This window comes from Corvus cornix, chromosome 7 (genome assembly GCF_000738735.6).
Source record: "Corvus cornix cornix isolate S_Up_H32 chromosome 7, ASM73873v5, whole genome shotgun sequence".
NCBI lineage: Eukaryota > Metazoa > Chordata > Aves > Passeriformes > Corvidae > Corvus > Corvus cornix.
The window spans coordinates 39,232,138-39,243,923 of record NC_046337.1 but is presented as its reverse complement, the minus strand read 5'-3'; the positions used below and the strand labels follow the sequence as shown (position 1 = coordinate 39,243,923).

Genomic DNA, 11,786 nt, shown 5'->3' with positions numbered 1-11,786 from the left:
GCTCTTGCTTGGGGCTGGGACAACTGGGGACAGGAATGCCTACAAACCCTTGGCACAGCCAAACACCACAACTCCATCATCCCCAGGGAACTCGGGCAGTCTCCTCTTCACCTCTGCCCTTTTCCAGCAGCCACGGCTAGGACTGGGCTGTCAGAAATGGCATTCCCTAGGCAGTTCATCCCAGCAGAGAAGGAAAGAGCTCCTGGGAACATGAGCACGACTCACATCTTCCACCTGGCTCAGCCCGGGCTCCATCCAGCGCTCACCCAGAGCTGCTGCGAGCTGAAATCCTCCCGGCCCCTCCTGCCAGGGAAAGCCTGCCTCCAGCTCCGGCTGCCCCCAGCTCTCACCTCCCGGGGAAAGCCTGCCTCCAGCTCCGGCTGCCCCCAGCTCTCACCTCCCGGGGAAAGCCTGCCCCCGGCTCCGGCTGCCCCCAGCTCTCACCTCCCGGGGAAAGCCTGCCCCCGGCTCCGGCTGCCCCCAGCTCTCACCTCCCGGGGAAAGCCTGCCCCCGGCTCCGGCTGCCCCCAGCTCTCACCCCCCGGCAAACAGCAGCTCCATCCTTGGTGGCTGCTCCCGGCTGCGGGCAGCCGCCGCCCTTCGGGCGGGCCGATGGCTCGGGCAGCTCCGGTGCCTGCTCTTCCTCGATGCTTTTGCGTTTTCCTGCAGCTCCCCGGGCTGGGCAGGAGCACAGGGAGGCGGTGGAGGGGGTGAGGAGCCCGGCCCGGTTGGCTTCTTGTGTGTGTGTCAGTGAGCCGCGGCTGGGACAAGGACTCACGCTGGAGCTGTTGCCCTTTGGAGCCATTTTAAAAGTATGATCCTAGAACGTTTTGGAGGCTATTTCCCAAATTCCATTTGTAGCTGGATCTCACTGGAAAGCGCAGTCCAGCAACCCCATACCCCAGCTGAAGGGACTCTCTCAATAATGACGAGGGGGCTCTGCATGGGGACAAACCCAGAGCGAACACTGGGGGATGCTGGAGCAACTCCCAACAAAGAGCTGAAATCCTGATGGACAGCGTCGGAGCGGCACCACCCCGGAGAACACCTTCCTGGCCTACCCAGCAGTAGCTAGCAACAGCACTACAAGAAGGGTATTCTGCTTTCTTCCTATCACACCCTTGGTGCCTGCAGAACATTGGGCTCATGCTGTTGCTCCTCTGACTTTTAGCTACGGTGCTTCCAAAAGCTGTGCCAACTGCTCCCGCCGTCCCTGATGGGTTAGGTAATGCCACAGCAGAAATGGCCATGCAGACAAGAATTGATGAACCACTATTAGCTAGACTGGAGGCAGTAGAAGCAGCACTAGTGCACTTAGGGGATCGACAAGAAGCTTTGAACGTGGCTGCGATCGGGAACAGCGGCGCCAGGGGTTGTGCGTTACTCCCTGATGGGCTGAGGGCTCAGCAGCAGGGCTGACGTACAAGATGAATCCTGGGCACTGTGTTAGTGGCACCATCAGTATTACTTAGCTAAAAATAGATGACAAAGACGCAAATGTAATGAAATTAAAGTAAAAGGGAACGCGCTGGAGAAGGGAAGGAGGAAAGAAAAAACAGCACCTGCAGAGGTCAAAAGCAGGAACACTGTATCAGTGTGTTTTTTTCATTGCTAACATCTTCATTTTTTACATTTAGATTTTTTTCTTTGCATTTGGTTTCATTCCCAAGAGTTGTCTAAGAAATAATGTTATTAAATCTGCTTGTTTCTATTGGTACACTGTGAGAATTTGTTACTGCTCTGTACGTGTGGCTTTGGCCACGCTTGTGGAGATGTAAAATAAGCACTTGGATCGCTCTGGACACATAATGGGAAATGCGTCAGAAGAAGGCACCTGTGGGCAAAGTGCTGTTGTCTTGTAGATCTGCAGCAGTGCTGAGTTTGGCAGAGTGGTTCAAGGGTTTAGCCACCCTCACTGTGGGGAAGGCTGATGGGCTCCTGAGTACAGGGCTGTGGTGATGGTGCTGCCTTCCGCATGTCTTTCCTTTGTGAAAGAAACCAGTGGAAAAGCGAGGCCCTGGAGCAATCGGGACCCTCCTGAGAGGGCCACCAGCCCTGCTACACTTCCAGCAGTGTGCTGAGAACACCCAGCCACCCCTCCTCTCCCAGCCCTGGCCAGTGCTGCAGGATGCAGACGAGGGAACTGCCTCGGGAATATGGAATCTTGGCCCTGCTCCACCAGGCACCAACCTGTTTCTCTGCTGGGCAATGTGTCTTCACATGAAGAATGAGTGCCCAAGGGATGGGCATTGCAGGCTCCTCCCTAGGAGTGCGAGCAGCCCCCACCTGCTTTAATTCTGGTGGCAGCTTGGTTCCTCCGTGGGTAGACTGGTGCTCCCAGGGTGAGCACTCCCCATGACATGGCCAGGCCCCCCAGCCCTTCAGGTAAAAAATGACCACAGACCAGAAGAGGGAACCACGGCCAGGTAAGAAATGCTCCAGCAGGTGAGGCTGGTTTGAACAGCTGCATCCTGGACATTGCTTTGCCGCCTCCCATCACCCACCTCTGCAGCCAAGAGGCCCCTGTGGTCTGTAGCACCCCACTTGGTGCCTGTGGGACCACTCAGGGAAGGCAGCCAGAGCAGAACATACCAAGGACCTGGGTGGGGCAGCCAGGTAAAAATGCTGTGAGGTCCAGAGACAGTACAGCCACCCCACAACACACCCACGATGGAAGGGGAGCGGGAGCTGAGCGTGCAGGACTGGGTCGTAGTTTGTTCCAAGGTAGGTAATTCCCCACGATTTTTCCTTATTATGGAGCTCTCACAGTGTCAAAACCTTTGTAGTTCTCTGTGTTTAATATACAATTTTCCAGTGAGTTGGCTGCTCACAGTTTTTCTCTGTTTCACCACAAAATCGGTTGTAAGTTGTTTTTGGATCAAATCCCAAGATCTCCCTTTCCTCGTGGATTCGGAAGGAAAACGTTGAAACTGAGGTGCCTATAAAATACCTGTGAAAAAAAACCAAAAAGGGTTTGTGAGGGGGGGCAAGCTTTTAAAATGCAAGTAATTTGACTTCAGTCCAATGAACTTCACCGTTCAGTGAAATGATATGATAATGAAATTACCATATATATACTCACACAATATAACCATCATGCATCTACTATACACATCTCAATTGTATAATGTCTTACACAATTTGTGAACAACCATAGCTGGGCCAAAAATCATATTCAGTTTTGTGACAGCAACATTAAGATTTGGCTGAAATAAAAGTCAGGTTTGCTACCTTGCATGTGCGCAAATCCACTGGTCAATCACGGCCAAGCCCCCATCCTTATAGAGTTCCAGCTCCTCCCAAGAGGGTTCAAACCTCACCATCTCAGGCAGCAGTTTCTTGAGCAGTTCAATCTCTTAAAAAAGGAAGGATACAAATTTATCTCTACATTAGGAAGAGCAACTCGCTGCTGTCACAGGATGTGTTTGTTCAAGGGAACGCTGGGTGAACAGTTACAAAGCAAGTGACACCAAAATCTACCAACAAATTTTACAATGTGGTTGCCAAAATTCACAGCATTGCAGGCAGGGAGGGGAGCCAGCGGTAATTGCTGCGCTTATTGTCAAGAGTTACCAATCCTGAAGTGACTGTGATCTGCCTACCTTCCTCAACAGCATCAGTGGCTACAAAAACCTTTTCAAGTTTAAGAGTCTCCAAGAGGCTGCGGATTTTCTTTACTGCTGCTCGCAGGGAAGGCACATCTTCTCTGTGACCCCAAATGAAGTCTCTCCTTCTGAGATGAACCCCAAGGTATGGGCCACCTAGAGCTGTGCCCGTCTTAACCTATGAGAGAAAGATCAGTAAACGTTAAAACTTGAGAGCATCACTATTCACACTGAAGAGCAAGAATGCATCATCTCTGGATAAGGCACGGAATCACTCTGGCTGCACACAGCAATTTTTAAGTATGGACTGGAAGTAGTTTGGGACACTTGTTGCAACATTTAGATCTTGGGTGGCCTGCTTCATAGAAGAGAAACTGGAGTGCCAAATCTTTGTAAGCAAAAATTCCTCTCCTTGATCAAATAAATCCTCAACTGGCAGTTGGCAGCTGAACTTTACACCCACACATGGTACTGAGTACAAGAAGAAATTCAAGTTTCCTTTACCGAAATGAGGACAACAGAGATCTGGCCCTCAGAACCAGACAGGCACATCTCAACACTCTGTTAACTCGTGTCACACAGGGAGAAGGAGGTGCACCAGGAACATGAGTGTCCACCTCGACGCGAGCAGAAGAGTTACACTCACGTGTGCCTTCCAACACGAGCTGCAGCACACAGCCAGGAGCGCACAAATGAAATATTTGTTACGGATTTTACCTTCATCTGTGTCCAGTCCTCCTTGTACTGAGTCCTGTCTGCCTCATCCGTGGACTGAAGGTATTTCCTCCTAAACTCGTCTCCCACCACGCGGAGGTGTTTAGCAAACACCATGCTCCGACGGGTCTGTCGGAATAAGAGCGGACACTGAGTCAGAAAAAGGAGAGCTAAAAGCCAGTAGGTGGAGACAGTTTCACACACACACAGCACTTCCAGGATGCAGTTACTTCTGGGACATCTATGCAGTACTATAAGCAATGATTTCTAACCTTTTATCCAAGCTTGAACTGTTTGATTCTAATTACCACCACATTTATAGCCAGCATACTCACCTGCCCCTGCAATACACAGGTGTAGGGAGGACACTGCAGTTATTTACACAACAGAACACATAATACACCAAGTTAAAGACCCTAGCAATGCACCTCACTTTTGGAAACAAAAGCTGGGCAAACACTTTAGTGTGTGAAACACCTGTAAGAACAAAACCTGCTTTAAAAATATTATGCATGCAGCCACAGATATGCCTATCAAATTCAGTGGAAAAGTGATGAAAAGGGAATTATTTCCTTAACTTGTGAATAATAATCTCCAGGGTTCTGGGATGCAGTTACCACTGCAACAGTCACAAGTGGCCTTTTTACTAACATGCAAAAGAATGAAGGAAATCCCAATTTCTCCCTTTTTGTCTGCAAAGAAACAGAGAAGGGGGAGATGCTTCTCAGAGGGGCATGGAAAAAAGAGAAGAGGCCCTGGGCCCAAGCTGCAGTGAGTAAACTCCTGTTTGGACATCAGGCAAAACCACTGGGGCAATGTTTAAAGTGCCACTGCTAAGAAATGTGTGTTATGGATCCATGTGGATTTTGTGTCTGCTTTTACAGGACAGGTCAGACTCAAAAAATGGTATCTGGGGTGCATTTCTTTCTTTGAGAGGTCACTCTCAATGAACAATTCATGGCTAGCAAACTACTGTTTGGTCCCTTTCTGAAAACATGCCCTATCCCAAGCAAATAGCCAGATGCTTACAAGGCCGAGGTCTGTGTAATTTGTTTTGTAATATCACGAGAGTCAATTTGTCTTAGGAATTTTAATTATATCAAGCACTCCGTATCATGCTCCATTTTCCTGTGTCTGAACCCTAACACTTTCTTAAAATTTTTAAGACAGGAATTATTTTACCATAGACCTTTGCCTTGAAACCCACGGGAATTTTGCCTTTGAAGCCAAAGGGGGAGGGATTTGGGAGCACTTTTGGGAATTCTTTTGAAAAGACTAATCTCGAGGTTGACTAGATAAGAAACTGCTCCCATCTGACTGTAGATGTGTTGTATAGGGGAGATCCTTTTTTAATCACCATGCCCCGCAGCACTGGGCCTTTAGGCACAAGACAGCAGGACAAATTCCTGTGTTACATTAACCCACAGCGGCCTGAAAACCATCTTTAGCACACATTGCTGAAACATAAGACACAAGTTACTTTCAAGACAAGAAACCCGAGGAAAAACTGAAGCACACATTGGTTACTGAATTTTTTAGCAGAGCCAAGTAAAAAGTCTAGAGAAGCTATCTGGAGAATACTCACATTCCAATAATCTTTCCCTCCGTAGTGGTCATGAAGAAGGTTTTCAGCTCTGTCTAACATCACTGACCTATTGAAAATTGTAAAACTGAGTGCAGTTCCCTTAGGAGTAGAATTTACATTATGAAGGTTCTTTACACATTTGCTAGGATAAAGCACAGACTATGATCTGTTTGCAAAGGGAGCATGGGGGACGAGGGACAGGCTCCTATGAGGCAAATTCTAGTTCTCTACAAGGCAAATTGTGACCCACAGCCTGCTGGGAGAGAAGGGAACCATGCCACTCCACAGCCCTGCTCTCCTCCTTAACAAATGGTACTGATACTGAAGTTAAACACTGACAAGCATTAACCACCCCCCACACAGTCCTTACAACAGTTGCTACAGGAGAAATAGGACTTCCGACAGGGAGAGTGATCCAAAGGGGAGAAGTGACCTGTGAGATAATGCTCAGCCTCAGAGCACATGAGAGCCTCTTGGAGGAAGCAGAAGATCATGAGAACAAAACCAGAGAAGGTGCTTTCCATGTAGAGTAAGATGTCTCACAGTAAAACAACATGTCAAAGAACACAGAGACACTACAAAAATGTGTGGTAGTAGACAGCAGCTTGGGCTTCTCATAAAGACAGACAGTTCAGGATTGTGTACTGGAAACGTAACTGCACTATTCAAGTTCTAACAAGCAGAAGAGATTTTGAGAGTTTTGAGTATTCAAGAGCGTAAGAGATGCAGATTTAGTTTGTGAGCATACTGATGATAAGCAAACACACAGAGAAATGCTTCTGCTGAAAGGGATCAAAGTCATTATCTGGACCTCCTTCTACTAAAATGAGAGGAAGAAAATAACCAATCAATCGGCTTTGGATTATCACTACTGATAATCAGCTGGACACTTGCACAGAAGGCTCCAAATCACCTGGAAAACAGACTAGACTGTGCTGGTGAAGAAGCAGCACTGGACCTAACAGGAAGCTTGGAGATGAATGAGGGTGCTAATCTAAATGCACAGACAATTCCTAGAAGGGACCACACTTGAAGAGTAAAAACCCAATCCTAGGACCACATAACTGGTTGTCCAGCCAGAAGGGCAAGATGGGAGATCAGAGCTCTGAACTCTGGACAATCAGAGTAGTTTGAAGACACTGGTGATAAGTGCAGACACATGAAGATAAGGGAAATCTCACTGACATTGCCTAACAAGATTTCCTGACAGCCTTCATTAAAGGCTTTTAGGAAAACTTGGCACAGAAAAGAAGAATCTTGCATAGACTGAAAAAAAAAAAAAAGGTTTAGAGACAGGGATAAATGTATGGTTCTCATTGCAGAGGGAGGTAACAAGTGGAAGGAATCTTCATATTCCTAAACAACCTACAGAAGGGCATGAAATCAGGTGACACAGCTTAATCATTTAAAATTGCTCAGGGCAGCTAAGACCAACTATGAAGAATTAGAGAAGTCTGATCACTGGCCAATGAAGTGGCAGATGGAATCTAATATAGAAGAGAGTGTAGTAAAAAAACCCAACAACTGGCTTCATCTAATAACTAAAGGTCTTGATGGTCAGGAATGAGGACAGTTTGATGCAAACAGCAAGGCAACGCTCAGAGGTCAAAATAAGGAACCTGTGTCTCAGGAAGTAGCAGAAAAAGAAGAGAGCACTTAACAGAGCATGTCATTTGTACTGCAACGTGACAGAAGTTTACCCACACTCAGTGTGCAGGATGCAGCTGAACTGCAAAGGTTCAGAGATTGGCACTGGTGACAACCAAAGGCAGGGAATGGCTTTCACATGGACTCTTGGAGCCAAGACTCTTCCCACTGCAAAGGAGACAACTGAAGGAGAACATGCTAGAGACATAAAATCATATGTGGTGTGGAGGAAAATACGTAACAGCTGATGGTTCAGCATCTCTTCCACTGCATGATCTAGACGATGTACCTTGGAAGCAGGAGTTAAAAAAGCTGCCTGAGAGGGAATATAAAGGAGCTCAAGGCTATTTGCTCTTAGGTTTTAGCACTGCAACGTTTAACCTAATTTACAGTTAAGTGTTTCTTGCAGGGTAAATCCCTTTGGTTATGATTTTAACAGAGTACACTAACTCAGTGATGAAGTATCTCAACAGTGGGATACAGCCTTCAAGTTCCCCCCACTCTTCCCACCTGGCAATGGGGTTGTACAACAATAATACAACAATAAATACTAATAGAAGGCAACTCACTGCGCTGAAGTGTTCTTCAGAAGGATGGGAGCCACAATAGAGGCAGATCCTTGGACAGACAAGCAAGAGGCATTTAGGCCTCGTGTTTCCTCGTAACCCCAGAACCAGCCCCTAAAAGGGAACAAAAAGGATTGGTTCACAGGCTCATATTTTAAGTTAATGTCATATATAGAACAAAACATCCTAAAAAACTACATACAATGTAAATAAGCCAGCCCTCTCCTTTATGCTGCTTTTCTATGGAGCAACAGCTTTCTAGAACTAGATCTTCTCATACCAATACAATATTCTATTATTGATGAGCTTTTTAAAAACAAAGTGAACCCCAAGCACCCAGCAATTCACAGACAATACTGCAACAACCACACAAATCTGTTCTGTTAGAGCAGGCAAGTGTCTCTCTGAATACAACTGAAAAGACCAGAGGAACCGCTAGATGTTACCTGTAGTAGCCATGTTTGTCGTTGGAGTACATCAGCTGATCAATGCATGGCCTTTCATCTATTTTTTCTTCCCATGTTCCTTCTTTCCATCCTTCTGCATAGCCTTGTAGCACATAAATCTGTTCAATAAAAGGCCCACCTGACTCTGGGCAGAAGGCAAAGCAAAGGACTTGTGAGCATGAAAACACACACCATAAAGGTATGAACAAGCATCAGCTGCAGTTAAAAATCTGCTAAAAATGCTAATATTACACTACTCTCTCTCTTCCCAGTTTTGCCTATAAAAAAAAGAAAGGAAGTTCTGTGTGAGCCAGAAGAGCTAAAAGGGTCAGGCAATGTGACCACCTGTTATCCCACCCAGCTCTGTGTGATTTAATATGCCAAACACAATGGAATCACTGTCAGCTGGGTAAAACACACCGTGAAGCACTGAGGTTTTCAACCCCACAGGCAGCTGCCACAGGAGGAGCTCCTCCAACAAAAATGCCAAGTACAAGCCCTTCTTCCCCTAAATTTCAGGATCTCTAAATGAATTTTCCTGGAAGGCAGGCAACAGCTATCCCTTCAGAGCTCTTTACAGAGGTCTGACATTTGGTGGCCTTTATTTCCTTTGCTGAACAAGCCTGTGACACTGCTGCAGATTTGAACATTTGCTGATTAGCTCAACGTGGCATTAAATCCTAAAGGAAGCAACTCTACTTTCTTAAGGAAAGCCTTTCTCTTAGGCACAAAAAGCAAGGGGTAAGTATTTCAAGTAAATGCAGCATCGATGATGAAAAAGTTCAGGGAAGAACCTGCTGTACAACTTTTACTGTCCAACCACCACATCCAGAAAAAGGTAGCTTGTCTGTATTTCAACGAGCTGCCTCTCTCCTTATGGGCTTGTCCTTATGGTCAAAATCACGCAGAAATACCCGTGAATTTATGCACAGGCATTAACTGTCTGTCTTTGGGGGTCCCAGGAAGTCGAGGGAACAGCAGTGCTACATCAAACAAGCTGCCAAGTAATTGAGTTATTCCATCCTAGTGGTTGTGTAGCTCAGCAAGACTCCTTCCCATCCCTCCTCTCACCACCTCTAAGATTTTTTTTTTTCCACATAAAAGGATAAAAGCCCCTATAAGGACAAACCTGTTAGAAGCCATATCAAATACTTAGTTAACTGTAGATTGTGAGATCCTGCACCCCACCTGCAAGGAACTGCTCATATTCGATGACAGGGATGTTCCTGTTGAGGCTTGGGATATCGAAGAACTCGGACCAAGGGATCCGGACCTGGAGGATGTCAGGGCTCTGCCAGTGATAAAGACGTCCCCAGGGAGGCAGAACCAACACCCAGTTTTCGCTTTTCCGCAGGGTCTTCAGAAGGGAAGCAATGCGAATGTAGACATCTCTGCGAAGGTTGAACCCTTCAGGGGGGTTTACATCGTACAAAAGGTATCTGGGGAGAACAAAGGAACGGGTGATTATGTCTTCACATTATTTCTGGGAGGACATTGAGGCTTTTACATGTTTTTCTTTTTTACCCTATGATCCTGTGATGAAACTGTTGGGAAGGAAGCTGTTCCTCTTCTTGAGTTTATGGTACTCGGAAGGGGAAGAAGTATGGGAAGTCAGAGCAGTGTGTGCTGCAGGGGCTGGAGGGGCCACTGGGGTCTCCTGGTGAGGTAGAACACGCCAGGAGCCTTTCCTGCAGAGGGTCAAGGGTGAAGTGTGCCTCTCATCCTAAAGCTAACATGGGGTGTGTGGTGAAAATGGTGAAACTACTGGCATGTCACCCAGGCTAACTCTCGTAAGCTGGACACGACAGCAGGTAGACAAGCTCCAGAGGAGAGGGGGAAAAGGGTGCAGCTAGGAGCTGGATGATCCCTGTAGGGTCCCTTCCAACTCAGGATATTCTACAGACGAAAGCCCTCGGACAGCTGCGATGACACCTTCCAAAAACGACCCAAAAAAGCACCAGCAGGCGAAGGAGGCCCTTTACCAGCTGATGGCCGAGACACGGCGGGTCGCCTGTGCAAGGGGACACCGCACGGCGGGGGGATATCCCGGCGGGCAGGAGCAGCCCGGGGCCGGCCGCGGCGGGTCCCCCGCAGCTCACCTGGTGCGCGGGGCGGCGGCGGCGGCGGGCAGCGAGGAGGCGGCGTGGCCGGCGCGGAGGGCGGCGGGCGGCGGCTCGGAGGCGGCGGCGGGCGGCGGCGGGAAGGCGGCGGCGGCCAGGCCGAGCAGCAGCAGCGGCAGCGCCGAGGGGCAGCGGCCGCCGGGCCCCTGCGCCGCCATCCCCACGCCACGTCCGGGGCGGCGCCGGCGGAGCCCCGGCCTCTCTCGGTCTGTCAGAAGAGGCCGGCGGTGAGGGGCCGCAGGCGGGAGCCCGTGAGACGGTTCAGCGCTTCCAGGATTTGCGCTTCCTTCTGGTACATCTGCGGGAGCAGCGGCGGTCAGCCCCGGGCAAGCCCCGGCTCCTGTTACCAGGGCCTCTAGTCCACCCCGTGCCGGACCCCGCACACCCTCCCCAGCCCCGGCGCACCCGCACCTGCTGCCACTCGGGTTTCGTGTCGTGCCGGTAGCCGAGCAGGTGGCACAATCCGTGGGCTGCCGTCACCTGCACGGGGGGCGAGAGCACAACACGCGTGTTACCGACCGAGCCCCGCGCCCGCCCCGCCGCCCGCCACGCCCGAGCGGGGCTCACCGTCAGGACATCGTCAAAGTCCTCCCCGGTTTCGCGGCACTGCTGGTGGATGTATTCCACCCCCAGGAAGATGTCCCCCAGGTTGTACTCGTCACGGCAGCGCGGCCGCGGCAGCTCCCCCGCCGCCACCTGGTGGAACGGGAAAGAGAGGACGTCGGTAGGCTCCGGGCACTGTCGGTAGGCGCCGTTGAGACGCTGCATCAACGCGTTGCCGGCGCAGACCAGCCCCACGTCGAAGCGGGAGGCGCCCAGGGCGGCGCGCAGGGCGCACACGGCGCGGCGCAGCGCGGCCCGGCGCACGGGCACGGCGGACTGCGCGTTCCGCAGCGCCACGCTCATCACGGCGCCGCCACCCGCCAGGACCCCGCCCACCCAACGAGGCCCCGCCCCCGGAGCCCCCTCCCCAACACCGGCGCCCACCAATGGAGACCCCAGCCGCAGGAGAGACCCCGCCCATCACCTGGAAGCCACGCCCGCAGCGCAGGTCCCACCTCTCTCCCCGCCCCCACGGGCCTGCCGCCGCCGTAGCCCCGCCC

General features: G+C 50.1%; 2 protein-coding genes across 2 annotated transcripts; both read right to left on the bottom strand.

Moving 5' to 3' along the window:
* Positions 1–1,446: 1,446 nt before the first annotated feature.
* POFUT2 (protein O-fucosyltransferase 2) lies at positions 1,447–10,841 on the bottom strand. Its single transcript, XM_039555336.1, has 9 exons — positions 10,663–10,841; positions 9,752–10,002; positions 8,564–8,708; positions 8,121–8,231; positions 5,905–5,971; positions 4,323–4,448; positions 3,603–3,783; positions 3,232–3,355; positions 1,447–2,950 (listed from the first exon to the last, which is right to left on the bottom strand). The coding sequence occupies exons 1-9, from the start codon at positions 10,839–10,841 to the stop codon at positions 2,797–2,799; spliced, it is 1,338 nt and encodes a 445-aa protein (XP_039411270.1). The 3' UTR covers positions 1,447–2,796.
* Positions 10,842–10,871: 30 nt separating this feature from the next.
* YBEY (ybeY metalloendoribonuclease) lies at positions 10,872–11,589 on the bottom strand. Its single transcript, XM_039555337.1, has 3 exons — positions 11,251–11,589; positions 11,095–11,163; positions 10,872–10,981 (listed from the first exon to the last, which is right to left on the bottom strand). Exons 1-3 carry the CDS (start codon positions 11,587–11,589, stop codon positions 10,895–10,897), a joined length of 495 nt encoding a protein of 164 aa, XP_039411271.1. The 3' UTR covers positions 10,872–10,894.
* Positions 11,590–11,786: the final 197 nt, after the last annotated feature.